Raw genomic sequence first — 18975 nt, 5'->3', positions numbered from 1 at the left:
GAGAGAGAGAGAGAGAGAGAGAGAGAGAGAGAGAGAGAGAGAGAGAGAGAGAGAGAGAGAGTAAAGTCTGGGGGAGGGTAGCAGGACCCCCCCAAACCCCCTTTAAGCTACCTTAAACCTAAAATGAGTTATAGTAAGAGTGACTACTGGTGATATATACTATATAATGGTATATCCCATCATACTATATAATGGTATATCCCATCATACTATATAATGGTATATCCCATCATACTATATAATGGTATATCACATCATACTATATAATGGTATATCCCATCATTATATAATGGTATATCCCATCATTATATAATGGTATATCCCATCATTATATAATGGTATATCCCATCATTATATAATGGTATATCCCATCATTATATAATGGTATATCCCATCATTATATAATGGTATATCCCATCATATCATATATTGATTATAACTAACATAGCTTGACAGTCTAAAAGGACCTTCTATATATATATCTAAATTCTTCTATGTGTGTCTAAAGCTATTTCCATTGTATCACAACTTTCTCATTTCAAAATTTTCCCTTACAGATATAAAACTTTCCCCTGTACGTCTCAAAACTTTCCTCAATACGTCTCAAAACTTTCTCCTTTGCGTCTCAAAACTTTCCTCAATACGTCTCAAAACTTTCTCCTTTGCGTTCAAAAACTTTCTCCGATACGTTCAAAAACTTTCCCCTATACGTCTCAAAACTTTCCTTAATACGTCTCAAAATTTTCTCCTTTGCGTTCAAAAACTTTCGCCAATACGTTCAAAAACTTGTCCCTATGCGTCTAGAGACTTTCTCCGATACGTCTCAAAACTTTCTCCTCTGCGTTTAAAAACTTCATCCTTTGCGTTCAAAAACCTTCTATACGTTCAAAAACTTTCACCTATACGTCTAAAAACTTTCTCCAATACGTCTCAAAACTTTCTCCTTTGCGTTTAAAACTTTCCTCTGTACTTGTAAAACTTTCTCCCATACATATACAACAGGAAAGGGGTTCTGTTTTCTTTCTGTTGACGCGCGACTATAATTTCCAACGCACACGACCACTGACCCCCATACCAGTACTTCACCACTTCCCCGCCAGGTGGCAAAAGTTTCGGTAAAACACGTTCATGTGGAATATTGCTAAGGGGAAGTGGTTATACCACTGAACAATGCCATTCCGACGAAACACATGGGGTCGTGCTCAAGGGTCGTGTACCGTCGTGCTCAAGGGTCGTGTACCGTCGTGCTCAAGGGTCGTGTACCGTCGTGTTCAAGGGTCGTGTACCGTCGTGCTCAAGGGTCGTGTACCGTCGTGTTCAAGGGTCGTGTACCGTCGTGTTCAAGGGTCGTGTACCGTCGTGTTCAAGGGTCGTGTACCGTCGTGTTCAAGGGTCGTGTACCGTCGTGTTCAAGGGTCGTGTACAGTTGTGTTCAAGGGTCGTATACCGTCGTGTTCAAGGGTCGTGTACCGTCGTGTTCAAAGGTCGTGTGCCGTCGTGTTCAAGGGTCGTGTACCCCCCCCGTCGTGTTCAAGGGTCGTGTACAGTCGTGCTCAAGGGTCGTATACCGTCGTGCTCAAGGGTCGTATACCGTCGTGCTCAAGGGTCGTTCCGCCGTTAAAACAATGAGGTGACGACACACGCTAACTGCTGGATCACCAGAGGACCATTAAATCCTCAGTAATCCCCCATAGTTAACCACGCCAACCACCCCTTCATCTTAACAGCTGACTCCACAAGTGGGCGCCCGGTTCGAATCCTTAACGAATTTCCATGACTCATATTTTCCCCCTTGATGAACAGCGGAATAAACACCAGGAAAATGTATTTAATAAATTCTCTATGAACTTTGACCTGACCTGACCTCTGTATGGCTCGTAGGTCAATTGTAATGTGATGAGAACACTCGTTCCCTCAATGTGGCTGCTCCTGTATGGTTCGAGTCCCTAGTGGATGACTTCTATATACACATCAGAGACCACGGAAGACCATCTTTCATCCACATGTGTGGCAGAAGACCACACTCGAACCCACCTCCCTGGGAAAACCTGATATATATCTGTCTATCTATATCTATCTATCTATCTATCTATCTATCTATCTATATACATATATATATATATATATATATATATATATATATATATATATATATAGATAGATAGATAGATAGATAGATGTATATCAACTGACTGTTATATTTCTCCCTTGTGTCTCACCTGATGATGTGATTATTACACGAAAGTGCACTTGGGAACTTTCCGTGTTTCATTTTCCCCGTGGACTCATAGGAATATATATATATATATATATATATATATATATATATATATATATATTTTTTTTTTTTTTTTTATACTTTGTCGCTGTCTCCCGCGTTTGCGAGGTAGCGCAAGGAAACAGACGAAAGAAATGGCCCAACCTCCCCCACCCCCATACACATGTATATACATACGTCCACACACGCAAATATACATACCTACACAGCTTTCCATGGTTTACCCCAGACGCTTCACATGCCTTGATTCAATCCATTGACAGCACGTCAGCCCCGGTATACCACATCGCTCCAATTCACTCTATTCCTTGCCCTCCTTTCACCCTCCTGCATGTTCAGGCCCCGATCACACAAAATCTTTTTCACTCCATCTTTCCACCTCCAATTTGGTCTCCCTCTTCTCCTTGTTCCCTCCACCTCCGACACATATATCCTCTTGGTCAATCTTTCCTCACTCATTCTCTCCATGTGCCCAAACCACTTCAAAACACCCTCTTCTGCTCTCTCAACCACGCTCTTTTTATTTCCACACATCTCTCTTACCCTTACGTTACTCACTCGATCAAACCACCTCACACCACACATTGTCCTCAAACATCTCATTTCCAGCACATCCATCCTCCTGCGCACAACTCTATCCATAGCCCACGCCTCGCAACCATACAGCATTGTTGGAACCACTATTCCTTCAAACATACCCATTTTTGCTTTCCGAGATAATGTTCTCGACTTCCACACATTCTTCAAGGCCCCCAGAATTTTCGCCCCCTCCCCCACCCTATGATCCACTTCCGCTTCCATGGTTCCATCCGCTGCCAGATCCACTCCCAGATATCTAAAACACTTCACTTCCTCCAGTTTTTCTCCATTCAAATTCACCTCCCAATTGACTTGACCCTCAACCCTACTGTACCTAATAACCTTGCTCTTATTCACATTTACTCTTAACTTTCTTCTTCCACACACTTTACCAAACTCAGTCACCAGCTTCTGCAGTTTCTCACATGAATCAGCCACCAGCGCTGTGTCATCAGCGAACAACAACTGACTCACTTCCCAAGCTCTCTCATCCCCAACAGACTTCATACTTGCCCCTCTTTCCAAAACTCTTGCATTTACCTCCCTAACAACCCCATCCATAAACAAATTAAACAACCATGGAGACATCACACACCCCTGCCGCAAACCTACATTAACTGAGAACCAATCACTTTCCTCTCTTCCTACACGTACACATGCCTTACATCCTCGATAAAAACTTTTCACTGCTTCTAACAACTTTCCTCCCACACCATATATTCTTAATACCTTCCACAGAGCATCTCTATCAACTCTATCATATGCCTTCTCCAGATCCATAAATGCTACATACAAATCCATTTGCTTTTCTAAGTATTTCTCACATGCATTCTTCAAAGCAAACACCTGATCCACACATCCTCTACCACTTCTGAAACCACACTGCTCTTCCCCAATCTGATGCTCTGTACATGCCTTCACCCTCTCAATCAATACCCTCCCATATAATTTACCAGGAATACTCAACAAACTTATACCTCTGTAATTTGAGCACTCACTCTTATCCCCTTTGCCTTTGTACAATGGCACTATGCACGCATTCCGCCAATCCTCAGGCACCTCACCATGAGTCATACATACATTAAATAACCTTACCAACCAGTCAACAATACAGTCACCCCCATTTTTAATAAATTCCACTGCAATACCATCCAAACCTGCTGCCTTGCCGGCTTTCATCTTCCGCAAAGCTTTCACTACCTCTTCTCTGTTTACCAAATCATTTTCCCTAACCCTCTCACTTTGCACACCACCTCGACCAAAACACCCTATATCTGCCACTCTGTCATCAAACACATTCAACAAACCTTCGAAATACTCACTCCATCTTCCTTCTCACATCACCACTACTTGTTATCACCTCCCCATTTGCGCCCTTCACTGAAGTTCCCATTTGCTCCCTTGTCTTACGCACTTTATTTACCTCCTTCCAGAACATCTTTTTATTCTCCCTAAAATTTAATGATACTCTCTCACCCCAACTCTCATTTGCCCTTTTTTTCACCTCTTGCACCTTTCTCTTGACCTCCTGTCTCTTTCTTTTATACATCTCCCACTCAATTGCATTTTTTCCCTGCAAAAATCGTCCAAATGCCTCTCTCTTCTCTTTCACTAATACTCTTACTTCTTCATCCCACCACTCACTACCCTTTCTAAACAGCCCACCTCCCACTCTTCTCATGCCACAAGCATCTTTTGCGCAATCCATCACTGATTCCCTAAATACATCCCATTCCTCCCCCACTCCACTATCATCTCCCACGTTTTCTTTTTCGGATGAAGGGAAGCCGTAGTTTAATCATACTGTCCCCGGGTTCGACTCCAGCCGTGGCAAGGGCTTCGGGACGTTGAAGAGAAAACAACAAGAAAAAACCAAAAATGACAAAAGAAAATGGGGGGGTAAAAATAAGGTATTAATTCAGAGTCAGACAACGGTGCCCAATCAGGGTCATGTAATCGAGAAAGAAAAATAGGGTCGGGAAATCACACGACCATTGTTTATAACCTCTCAAACGTGATTAATTTCTATTTTTTTCCCCTCTATTTTTCCCCCATAGAACAATGAGTTAGCCAGGCTACATGACTAATCATTTTTGGGAAGGTGTCCAGGAGGAATGGATCAGTGAGGGTCTGTGTCTATAGACTTGGGACAAGTCCAATTTGACAAGAAAATCTTTACCTCTTCCTCCTCCATTCGGGTCGTCACTTGTTTACCAAATGGCGTCCTAGCTTCGTCTCTTCGTTGTATATCAAGTGACTGTTATATTTCTCTCTTGTGTCTTCCCTGATGATGTGATTATGACACGAAAGTGCACTTGGCAACTTATCCTGTTTCATTTTCCCCGTGGACTTATAGGAATATATATATATATATATATATATATATATATATATATATATATATATATATATATATATATATATATATATATAAACAATTCAAATAATAACACAACGAGCATTTAAGAAATTTGGGGAATATTGAAGAACAGAAAATGAAGAACACCAGAGAATACGAGAGAACAAACCACAAAAGAACACCTGGGAAGAACAGAGTACAATAGAAAACAATGCACTAGAAACCAATACATAATCAGGAGGGAGATTTTAGTTATACTGAACAGGTGAGGTTTCAGGGTTCATAACAAAAAACATGGTTAAGAACATTAAAGAACGCTAGAGAACACACACACACCTGCTGGGCTGGATGTCTGGTGTTTAGAGAACCAGAGAACCAATAGAAACCATAGAACACCAGATGAAACCAATGAGAACACTCATCATAACAGAGAACTACAGGTCAGGGCTGGTGTTCTTCATTTGTTCTGATCTGTAGGGCCTGATGGGAGAGAACATTAGACAACGGCAAAGAGACCGGTAGAAAACACCAGAAGTGGTTAAGAACAACACTAGAGAACGGTAGAGAACAACATTATAGAGAACTATAGAACAGTAGAAGAGAACGAACAACAGAGAACTTGTAGCTGGGCTGGCACAAGAGAACAGAAGAGAATAGTTGAAGAGAACACACAGCAACAGAGAACATGTAGCTGGGCTGGCACAAGAGAACAGTTGAGAACACTTACCGTAACGGGGAATTTGTGACTTGGGTGGATGTTAATGGGTCTGTTACGTTCTGTTGGCACATAACGGTAGAACTCCGTGCCATTGTGGTACCATTTGAGGGAATAGAGACGCGTTGCCCGCAGGTCGTACGAACAGCTGAGTGTGGCTTGATCCCCAGCGAAGGCATACTGGGGCACATCCACCCCCCGGAGCAGGTCCCCAGCAACACCTGGGGGGGAGGGAGGAAGACAACACCTGGGGTTATACTGGGGCACATCCACCCCCCGGAGCAGGTCCCCAGCAACACCTGGGGGGGAGGGAGGAAGACAACACCTGGGGTTATACTGGGGCACATCCACCCCCCGGAGCAGGTCCCCAGCAACACCTGGGGGGGAGGGAGGAAGACAACACCTGGGGTTATACTGGGGCACATCCACCCCCCGGAGCAGGTCCCCAGCAACACCTGGGGGGGAGGGAGGAAGACAACACCTGAGGTTATACTGGGGCACATCCACCCCCCGGAGCAGGTCCCCAGCAACACCTGGGGGGGAGGGAGGAAGACAACACCTGGGGTTATACTGGGGCACATCCACCCCCCGGAGCAGGTCCCCAGCAACACCTGGGGGGGAGGGAGGAAGACAACACCTGGGGTTATACTGGGGCACATCCACCCCCCGGAGCAGGTCCCCAGCAACACCTGGGGGGGAGGAAGACTCCTATGAAAGCGGAAGTCAGTCATAGGGTGGGGAAGGGGGCGAAAGTTCTGGGAGCATTGAAAAATGTTTGGAATGCGAGAGTTATCTTGGAGAGCAAAAATGGGTATGTTTGAAGGAATAGTGGTTCCAACAATGTTGTATGGTTGCGAGGCGTGGGCTATGGATAGAGTTGTGCGCAGGAGGATGGATGTGCTGGAAATGAGATGTTTGAGGACAATGTGTGGTGTGAGGTGGTTTGATCGAGTAAGTAACGTAAGGGTAAGAGAGATGTGTGGAAATAAAAAGAGCGTGGTTGAGAGAGCAGAAGAGGGTGTTTTGAAATGGTTTGGTCACATGGAGAGAATGAGTGAAGAAAGATTGACAAAGAGGATATATGTGTCAGAGGTGGAGGGAACGAGAAGTGGGAGACCTAATTGGAGGTGGGAAGATGGAGTGAAAAAGATTCTGAGTGATCGGGGCCTGAACATGCAGGAAGGTGAAAGGAGTGCAAGGAAGAGAGTAAATTGGAACGATGTGGTATACCGGGGTGGACGTGCTGTCAATGGATTGAATCAGGGCATGTGAAGCGTCTGGGGTAAACCATGGAAAGTTCTGTGGGGCCTGGATGTGGAGAGGGAGCTGTGGTTTCGGTGCATTACACATGACAGCTAGAGACTGAGTTTGAACGAATGTGGCCTTTTTGTGTTTATCTGGCACTACCTCGATGAATCAGGGGATAGCGAAGCTGTTTCTTGTGTGGCGGGGTGGCGACAGAAATGGATGAAGGTAAGTAAGTATGAATATGTACATGTGTATATATGTATATGTCTGTGTGTGTATATGTCGATATATATACGTATGTGTATGTGCGTTTATATATTAAGGTATTCTTTATAGTATCATGGTTGCTGAAGGCAACATTTACATTAAAGGATTTAAGCAACATGGGAAGTAAAGTAAAATACTATAATACTATACAGAATATCTTAATCAGGAATTCACCAGAAAATTCTCCTGGGTGCATCTATAAAGTGCCATGTAGAAATTGTGATAAGGTTTATGTTGGGCAGACTGGTAAGGATCTTTCTGTTAGACTTAAGCAACATAAATATAGTATAAGAATGGGACAAGAATCAAATGCCTTGTTTAATCACGTTAGAAACTATGATCATTGTATTGACTGGAGTAACGCCATCTCAGTTATTAACTCTAACTCTATTACCACGAGAAATATCATTGAATCTTTATATTATTAAATAAACAAAGAATTATAATCTTAATATTAGTGATGGTCTGTACAAATTAGATAACTTTATTGTGGATAAGATTTGTAAAATGATAAGTTTATGAACGCTCGTTATATGTTTTGGACAATCACATGTTTACCAAATGGCGTCCTAGCTTCGTCTCTTCGATGTATATCAAGTGACTGTTATATTTCTCTCTTGTGTCTCCCCTGATGATGTGATTATTACACGAAAGTGCACTTGGGAACTTTTCGTGTTTCATTTTCCCCGTGGACTCATAGGAATATCTTGATCACGCGCAAAATTGTGATCCTTTCCAATATATATATATATATATATATATATATATATATATATATATATATATATATATATATATCATCCCTGGGGATAGGGGAGAAAGAATACTTCCCACGTATTCCCTGCGTGTCGTAAGAGGCGATTAAAAGGGTAGGGAGCGGGGGGCTGGAAATCTCCCCTCTCGTTTATCTTTTTTTTTTTTTTAATTTTCCAAAAGAAGGAACAGAGAAAAGGGCCAGGTGAGGATATTCCCTCAAAGGCCCAGTCCTCTGTTCTTAACGCTACCTCGCTAACGCGGGAAATGGCAAATACTAGGGAAAAAAAGGCATATATATATATATATATATATATATAGTCAGTTGTTCGCTGATGATACAGCGCTGGTGGCTGATTCGGGTGAGAAACTGCAGAAGCTGGTGACTGAGTTTGGTAAAGTGTGTGGGAGAAGAAAGTTAAGAGTAAATGTGAATAAGAGCAAGGTTATTAGGTACAGTAGGGTTGAGGGTCAAGTCAATTGGGAGGTAAGTTTGAATGGAGAAAAACTGGAGGAAGTGAAGTGTTTTAGATATCTGGGAGTGGATCTGGCAGCGGATGGAACCATGGAAGCGGAAGTGGATCATAGGGTGGGGGAGGGGGCGAAAATTCTGGGGGCCTTGAAGAATGTGTGGAAGTCGAGAACATTATCTCGGAAAGCAAAAATGGGTATGTTTGAAGGAATAGTGGTTCCAACAATGTTGTATGGTTGCGAGGCGTGGGCTATGGATAGAGTTGTGCGCAGGAGGGTGGATGTGCTGGAAATGAGATGTTTGAGGACAATATGTGGTGTGAGGTGGTTTGATCGAGTGAGTAACGTAAGGGTAAGAGAGATGTGTGGAAATAAAAAGAGCGTGGTTGAGAGAGCAGAAGAGGGTGTTTTGAAATGGTTTGGGCACATGGAGAGAATGAGTGAGGAAAGATTGACAAAGAGGATATATGTGTCAGAGGTGGAGGGAACGAGAAGTGGGAGGTGGAAGGATGGAGTGAAAAAGATTTTGAGTGATCGGGGCCTGAACATGCAGGAGGGTGAAAGGCGTGTAAGGAACAGCGTGAATTGGAACGATGTGGTATACCGGAGTTGACGTGGTCAATTGACTGAACCATGGCATGTGAAGCATCTGGGGTAAACCATGGAAAGTTTTGTGGGGCCTGGATGTGGAAAGGGAGCTGTGGTTTCGGTGCATTATACATGACAGCTAGAGACTGAGTGTGAACGAATGGGGCCTTTGTTGTCTTTTCCTAGCGCTACCTCGCACACATGAGGGGGAGGGGGTTGTTATTTCATGTGTGGCGAGGTGGCGATGGGAATGAATAAAGGCAGACAGTATGAATTATGTACATGTGTATATATGTATATGTCTGTGTGTGTATATATACGTATACGTTGAGAAGTATAGGTAAGTATATGTACGTGTGTGGACGTGTATGTATATACATGTGTATGTGGGTGGGCTGGGCCATTCTTTCGTGTTTCCTTGCGCTACCTCGCTAACGCGGGAGACAGCGACAAAGTATAATATATGAATATATATATATATATATATATATATATATATATATATATAACCCTTGAGCACGATGGTACGATCCTATGGTATATTCGCTAGGCTGTATTGAGCGCAAGTGTACAACGCAATCTACCACGTTTTACGTGCGTTGACCGCCGTTAACACACACACACACACACACACACACACACACACTGTAAACGAAACCAACGGAGCGTGAAGCTACGTAGTAGCTTACATGCAGTTAACGGTGGCTGAAGAGGGTTAACATTATTTAACATTTCTGACACCGTTTAGCATCGGTGAGTAATATCTAACATGGGTTAACAGAGGTTAACCTGGGTCAACAGCGGTCAACATGGGTTAACAGAGGTTAACATGGGTTAACAGAGGTTAACCTGGGTCATCAGCGGTTAACATGGGTTAACAGCGGTTAACGAGGGGGGGAGGGATACAGTGATTAACATGAATATCAACAGCGGGTGGCACGGGTTAAAAATGACTAACACACGTTAACAGCTTCGAGCTTGGGGGTTAACAATAACAAAATGGGATGACCAGTTGTTAACACAGGTTAGCAGTGGTTAAATGCTGATTACCACAGGTCAACAACGGTTAACGAGTGTTAACAGAGGTTAGCTTGATTTAACAGGGGGTTCACACTGGTTAACAGTGATTGGGTCAACACTACTATAGTTAACAAGACTAACATTGCGTTAAAATAATATAAAAACTGGCTACAAACCAGTTAGTATGGATTAACAATAACTAACCTGGGTTAGCAATAATCAACATAGGTTAACAATAATTAACATGGTTAACAATAATTAACATGGTTTAACAATAATTAAATTGGGTTAACAGCGAGGGAATCAATACTCTGTTTGGTTAACAATTTGCCTCAGGTAATTACCTTGTTACCTCATAACGACCCCGTACTGTATCCCACATATAATATTAAAAAAACAATTAATAACTTTAATCAACATATTGACCATTTCCTTTGATGTGTACTTACGATATAATTACGATAATTCAAGTTTATCTTAATTCATTTAATAAATAACTTATGGAAGCAATTTGCAATTACTTTAATGACTTATCTAAATGTTGAACAATGTTTGATAATTAAGGACCAGTATTAAGAACGTTTTTTTTTTTTTTTTTTTTTTTTTAATACTTTGTCGCTGTCTCCCGCGTTTGCGAGGTAGCGCAAGGAAACAGACGAAAGAAATGGCCCAACCCCCCCCCCCCATACACATGTACATACACACGTCCACACACGCAAATATACATACCCACACAGCTTTCCATGGTTTACCCCAGACGCTTCACATGCCTTGATTCAATCCACTGACAGCACGTCAACCCCTGTATACCACATCGCTCCAATTCACTCTATTTCTTGCCCTCCTTTCACCCTCCTGCATGTTCAGGCCCCGATCACACAAAATCCTTTTCACTCCATCTTTCCACCTCCAATTTGGTCTCCCTCTTCTCCTCGTTCCCTCCACCTCCGACACATATATCCTCTTGGTCAATCTTTCCTCACTCATTCTCTCCATGTGCCCAAACCATTTCAAAACACCCTCTTCTGCTCTCTCAACCACGCTCTTTTTATTTCCACACATCTCTCTTACCCTTACGTTACTTACTCGATCAAACCACCTCACACCACACATTGTCCTCAAACATCTCATTTCCAGCACATCCATCCTCCTGCGCACAACTCTATCCACAGCCCACGCCTCGCAACCATACAACATTGCTGGAACCACTATTCCTTCAAACATACCCATTTTTGCTTTCCGGGATAATGTTCTCGACTTCCACACATTTTTCAAGGCTCCCAAAATTTTCGCCCCCTCCCCCACCCTATGATCCACTTCCGCTTCCATGGTTCCATCCGCTGACAGATCCACTCCCAGATATCTAAAACACTTCACTTCCTCCAGTTTTTCTCCATTCAAACTCACCTCCCAATTGACTTGACCCTCAACCCTACTGTACCTAATAACCTTGCTCTTATTCACATTTACTCTTAACTTTCTTCTTCCACACACTTTACCAAACTCAGTCACCAGCTTCTGCAGTTTCTCACATGAATCCGCCACCAGCGCTGTATCATCAGCGAACAACAACTGACTCACTTCCCAAGCTCTCTCATCCCCAACAGACTTCATACTTGCCCCTCTTTCCAAAACTCTTGCATTTACCTCCCTAACAACCCCATCCATAAACAAATAATAAGAACGTATTATTTATAAAATATATAATTTAATAAAATAACTTGTTCTAAAAGATAAATTAGCCTCTTATATCTTAAGTTATCATTCCTCATTTAGATCCTGTATCTAATGATATGTTAAATGTTAAACTAAGTCATAATTATTATCATTCTTAAATAATACTCAACATTTGAAAATACATGACAATCATTTTGATTGATTATATATATATATATATATATATATATATATATATATATATATATATATATATATATATATACATATATATATATAGTTCCGTAATCATTTGTATCAGTTAACTCTTATCATTATCTAATTATATTATCAAAGTTAACCTTATAACAATATGTTAACCTACGTGTGTATTTGGATACCATGAGTCGACATTTCCTTAAAAAAAATTATCAATAAAATGTATATACAATTTAATATCTGAGTAACATAGATAATTATATCTAATTCTATGTACTTAATTAAGACTTGAATATGAACTAACCTTAACAGTTAACCTCTTTGTTATCCATGTTAACCTCCACCATCCAATGTTAAAACGTTCCAGTGCTAAACCATGTTAACTTCATCCCCCGTGTAGTTAAACCTCAATTTCCTGTGCGTAACATTACACCAGTTTCCGTATTTGTTAAAATAAACAATTAACATACAACAGTAACGAATATTAACACTATCCACACGTTTTTAACTTCCTTAGTAACTAGTGTATTGAACCTAACACATCCAAATTCCTACATCCAATTATAATTTTGACATTAAGTGCTCGTCAATTAATGTCATCTCTAATTAGCCATTAATCTTCCCTGTCAAGTTATCGTATAACAAAAAAAAATCCATATTTAATTGCGTGTATATATATATATATAATACACTTGAATCGCCGTTTCTCGCGTGAGCGAGGTAGCGACAAAATGCAGACGATGAAAGACATACCCATTCACATTCCACGTACATATACACCTACAAACATTTCCATATACACATCTTCCTACTTGCTGGCTTTCATCCATTCCCGACGCAACCCCACAGCTAACAGCATCGCCATCTCCTGCGTCAGCGGGGTAGCGCCAGGAAACACTGTCGCTCTGTCATGTGTAATGCACCGAAACCACAGCTCCCTATCCACACCCAGGGCCCTACACATCTTCATATATATATATATATATATATATATATATATATATATATATATATATATATATATATATATATATATATTCTTTTCTTTCTTTTAAACCATTCGCCATTTCCCGCGTTAGCGAGGTAGCGTTAAGAACAGAGGACTGGGCCTTTTTTGGAATATCCTCACATGGCCCTCTCTGTTCCTTTATATATATATATATATATATATATATATATATATATATATATATCAACTGACTTATATTTCTCTCTTGCGTCTCCCCTGATGATGTGATTATCACACGAAAGTGCACTTGGGAACTTATCGTGTTTAATTTTCCACGTGGACTCATAGGAATATATATATATATATATATATATATATATATATATATATATATATATATATATATATATATATATATATATATTGTCAATACTTCTACTAGACTAATAATACAATTAAAGAATGGAAAGTACACACGATACTCACTGTGGACTGACAACACCATCATAAGGAACATGATGATATACACAGCCATGTTACGTTGCCGACAATTCATATTTTCCCTCCTGTACTTTTTTAGAAACTTGTCCATAAGAAAATAAATAGATCCGAGGTTTTACAGATTTCACTTACGACGTTATACACATGATCGAAGGCGTTATTCATACAATGGCATGTAATATTTTCGGTTTTTTTTTTTTTTCCTTTTCTTAAATCCTTTGGGAGTGTGAAATGAACAAGGTGGACACGTGGGAGGGTGGCGGGAGAGACGCACGCACTACATACCACCTTGCCGGCCAGAGACGTACTGAGCCTCGCTCCGTTGCAACTTCCTTATATGATTCTCACGCTCGTTGCCAAATGTTGCCAGAATTAACATACTGGATTATCTCCATGTATATCCTCTCCTTAAGTCACATGTATCAATGTATACATACATATATACATACAGGTAGTAGTAGTAATAATAGTAAGGTATGGATACACATGCATAAATCACTACCGAAAAGGAGGAAGATAATGATACAAAAATACACACATACGAAGATATAGACATTTTAGCTAAAGTATTAGTTTATAAATAGACCAATAGTACAGACGAAATATAGAACTATACACGTTAACAGAGAGAAATTACTCGTTCTGTCTAAGCAATTCTACAGGGGCTGAAAACTTCCAATTGCTTGTTATTTATCTTTACATTAAGTGGTTGAAATGTGTGATTGATAGAGCTGGATGCGTTTTTTTTTTCATTGTATGGTAGACACTACCTTACCTCTTGTTTACTTGGGTTATGGCAATGGAATGGTCTGCTGTCAGGTTGTCTTCCATCTGTTTTGGTTCACGTGACCATAAGAGCTGTTAATTGGCTCATGACATCTCCATTCTCGCCACTGATTGGCTCTCCCCAAGTCTCATCCTCGTTCTCGGGGTTCTGACTGGCTGTTGGCTTCTTCAATTTTCGAGTATGATTGGTTGTTGTATTCGATCTTGGCGCTGATTGGATACAGTATTCCTTTCTGGATCTAACTGTCCATGACAGTGTCTTATACTGCTCATTCTCTATACCTAACAGTTTACTTGATCATATACTACCTGATCCAACAAGTGAAACAGTAAAACAACTAAACAAAGAACTCGTGAACCCCATCTTGGTCTACATAAATCTTATGATTATATCCATTATGAACTTGAGATGTACCTCGTCATCCACCTGTAGAATTAAAGAGGAAGTGGTGGATGAACAAGGACTCTAGAATAATTCTAGAGTTGATAAACTATTTATATACAATAATGAATACCGCATCAAAATCTGAACCGGTTCTATGAACCTCTGAATGAACCAACACTTCATGAACTCATTCAGGCCAAACGAAAATCCCTTATGAATCAAAATGATCATATATATACACTTCTAAATGAATCCACAAATGATGATTTTACATCATGGAGAAAATTCTCTTCTTCAAATTCAATATTTATGATATAGACTTTGAAATACTGTCAAAGGGATCTTTTAAAATAATTACGGAAACACAGGACACTTGTACATTTAACCAATAATATTCTTTTGACATTTTCGACGACCACTAGTAATATTCTGTAAATATTATATACGGAGGATTATGTCTTGACATCAACAGTACCATTAATCACACCTTCACATCCACTATCCCAACATCATCACATTATCAACATCATTATCCCATCACCCTTTTCCTTCACTATCCCGGAAGCATCGCCACCCTCACCTTCATTATGATGGCAACAACTTCATTATCCCAGCAGAACCAACCTCACCTTCCATATCATCCTCACCTTCACTATCCCAGGATGACCATCCTCACCTTCACTATCCCAGGATGACCACCCTCACCTTCACTATCCCAGGATGACCATCCTCACCTTCACTATCCCAGGATGACCACCCTCACCTTCACTATCCCACGATGACCACCCTCACCTTCACTATCCCACGATGACCACCCTCACCTTCACTATCCCAGGATGACCACCCTCACCTTCACTATCCCAGGATGACCACCCTCACCTTCACTATCCCAGGATGACCACCCTCACCTTCACTATCCCAGGATGACCACCCTCACCTTCACTATCCCAGGATGACCACCCTCACCTTCACTATCCCAGGATGACCACCCTCACCTTCACTATCCCAGGATGACCACCCTCACCTTCACTATCCCAGGATGACCACCCTCACCTTCACTATCCCAGGATGACCACCCTCACCTTCACTATCCCAGGATGACCACCCTCACCTTCACTATCCCAGGATGACCACCCTCACCTTCACTATCCCAGGATGACCACCCTCACCTTCACTATCCCAGGATGACCACCCTCACCTTCACTATCCCAGGATGACCACCCTCACCTTCACTATCCCAGGATGACCACCCTCACCTTCACTATCCCAGGATGACCACCCTCACCTTCACTATCCCAGGATGACCACCCTCACCTTCACTATCCCAGGATGACCACCCTCACCTTCACTATCCCAGGATGACCACCCTCACCTTCACTATCTCAGGATGACCACCCTCACCTTCACTATCCCAGGATGACCACCCTCACCTTCACTATCCCAGGATGACCACCCTCACCTTCACTATCCCAGGTGACCACCCTCACCTTCACTATCCCAGGATGACCACCCTCACCTTCACTATCCCAGGATGACCACCCTCACCTTCACTATCCCAGGATGACCACCCTCACCTTCACTATCTCAGGATGACCACCCTCACCTTCACTATCCCAGGATGACCACCCTCACCTTCACTATCCCACGATGACCACCCTCACCTTCACTATTCCAGGATGACCACCCTCACCTTCACTATCCCAGGATGACCACCCTCACCTTCACTATCTCAGGATGACCACCCTCACCTTCACTATTCCAGGATGACCACCCTCACCTTCACTATCCCAGGATGACCACCCTCACCTTCACTATCCCAGGTGACCACCCTCACCTTCACTATCCCAGGATGACCACCCCCACCTTCACTATTCCAGCTGTACAACCCCTCACCTTCACTATCCAAGTACCATATTCATGTAATAACTAAATGAATTTGTGGTCATAAGTTTGGACTGGAATTATATTTTTGCCACATATATTAAATTGTACACACCAAAAGTTTACTTATTGTACATTATCTGTTCTGATGGGTGTAGTTATACAATTGTAAACATGTATTAATTAATTCATCATTTTCATTGTGCAAGTGAAGTACAACTGAATCTTGATAGTCAAATCAAAGAAGTATAAGAGAGGTATGGGTCTATCTAGCACGTGTAATGTGATATGTCGAAAGGATGAATGCTACTTCTATCATTAGTATTTATGTGATTCATGACAATGGTGTGATCCTTTATTGTCAACTTCAGAAAAATAATAAACTTCTTAATTCTAAAATAAAAGATTGGATTCATGGCTGAAGTCAATACCAGATGAAACTCAATTAAATACCACAGGTAAAGAATTGGCAACTGCGAGCAACAGCATAATTCAGAGAACAAGATATGTGGTGAGTGTTACACACTAGACCTGCCATTCTGGGAAAATGTCACATACATCTTTCATAAAATGAAAGGAAAATTATAGCCTTCATCCAATCTTCAGGCCCAACCATCTATTTCCATGTGCTAAACCCCATATCATATGCATCCACTCCATCACACTTTTTCCTCCATACTTCAACATTTCACCTGTAATCCCATCCACTCCAGGTGCCTTTCATACCTTCAACCTCATTATTGCTCTTTTAACTTCCCTTCTTGCTATAGGCTCCTCCACTTGTATTCTTTTCCTTCCATCCTTCATACCCATGCTTTTAACAACTACTACCTCATCTTCTCTCATGTTCATTACTTCTTCTAATAATCTTTCCATTTTCCTTTCACTTCCTCCTTTTGACTAAGCAACCCAAGCAACTCCACTTCCTTACTTCTCACATTTATGCTTCCACTCTTACGTCTTACGTCCACCTTTTTCATCTCCTTTCAGTGCAATTTTTTATTTTCCTGAAAGCTTTACCTCCTTTCTTTGCTTTTTTCTGACAGCCTCTTAACATTCTGCTTACACATCTTATATTCTTCCCTCCTCCTTTGCTGAAGTTCCTCTGGTCCATTCCTCTCAAGAAATCTATATGCCTTCTCCATGTCTTCCAAAGAATTTCTAATCTCATCTGTTCAACAATACATTTCCACTTTTATGCTTATATCTCACAACCATGTATCCAATTACTAATTCTACAACCTTTTAACCTTTAAACACATCATTCACACATGAGTGAATCCCTACATTCACTGTACTTTCATCTAAACTTTCTCTCACCCTACTTTCATATTTCTCCTTGCATTCTTTCTAATTCATTCCTTATGCCATACCTCCACTTCTCCCTGATCCTCAGCTTCACAAGAACTGCAAAATGTCTAGAATTTCCAAAAGGCTCCTCTCACTACTCTGGCATCCAGCACAACCTTCCTCAATCTTCCATCCACTGCCACATAATCAATCAAACCCTTTTATTCTTCTCCTCCATCATTTCTTATCCAAGCAAATCTATGAACAGTGCTGAAAAAAGGTGTTTACAAGGATTAGACCCCTCTCTGCACAGACATCCACAAGATAACTTTCATTCTCATTTACTCCAGGCACTTCCCATTCACCAACTATCTCATCAATTTCATCACATCCCACTCTTGCATTCACACCCATTACATCCACCTTCCCCTCCCTCTCAAACTCCATAAAATAGTCATTCAAATTTCTCCACTAATGCTTCATTTAACCCCTACCTTGCACAGTCTTCATAGTCACAGATGCACATACACATATCCATGCATAACTCATAATTCCAATCTTTCCTTTCACCCACACCATTCTTGATCCATTCCATCCATATTCTGTAACACCCTCCCATACATTGTGATAGCATAATTGCACACCCTTCCTTTCCTCTCCCTGCTAGTTTTAATTCATTCCCATCCATAAAAGTCTTCCTTCCACACCTTCCAACAACTTGCATTCATCATCTCCATTTTTATTACATTCATCTGCCCACTGATATGGGCTCCCCAGTCCCCAGAACATCCAACCTATAACTTTTAAAATTCTCCACAGGCTTCCTCCTTTTGCTCTCATCAGTCACCACATTAACAATAAGAACCATCACACTCGCTCATCTCTTTCAATCCCTGGCATAACTGGTGAACTCCAGAGTTGCTTCTTAGCTTTTAGTATCTCACCCTTGACAGGCCATTGGCAAAGGGTAACTCCAGTGTAGTGTTTCCCACAGGCAAACATATAAAGAAAATAAACAAATAAACAACAT

The 18975-nt window shown here is 41.3% G+C and overlaps 1 protein-coding gene across 1 annotated transcript in view; it reads right to left on the bottom strand.

Annotated features, from left to right (window-relative positions):
• LOC139759288 (uncharacterized) overlaps nt 1-13891 on the bottom strand; it is a 39511-nt gene extending 25620 nt beyond the window's left edge. The window contains exons 1-2 of the mRNA XM_071681429.1: nt 13589-13891; nt 5944-6152 (exon numbers count right to left, since the gene is read on the bottom strand). Coding sequence (XP_071537530.1) covers nt 5944-6152; nt 13589-13694 — 315 coding nt within the window. The 5' untranslated portion in view covers nt 13695-13891. The remainder of the gene's footprint in view (nt 1-5943; nt 6153-13588) is intronic.
• Nucleotides 13892-18975: the final 5084 nt, after the last annotated feature.

Source organism: Panulirus ornatus, chromosome 32, assembly GCF_036320965.1.
Source record: "Panulirus ornatus isolate Po-2019 chromosome 32, ASM3632096v1, whole genome shotgun sequence".
Classification (NCBI taxonomy): Eukaryota; Metazoa; Arthropoda; class Malacostraca; order Decapoda; family Palinuridae; genus Panulirus; species Panulirus ornatus.
This window is presented reverse-complemented; position numbering and strand designations above follow the sequence as displayed.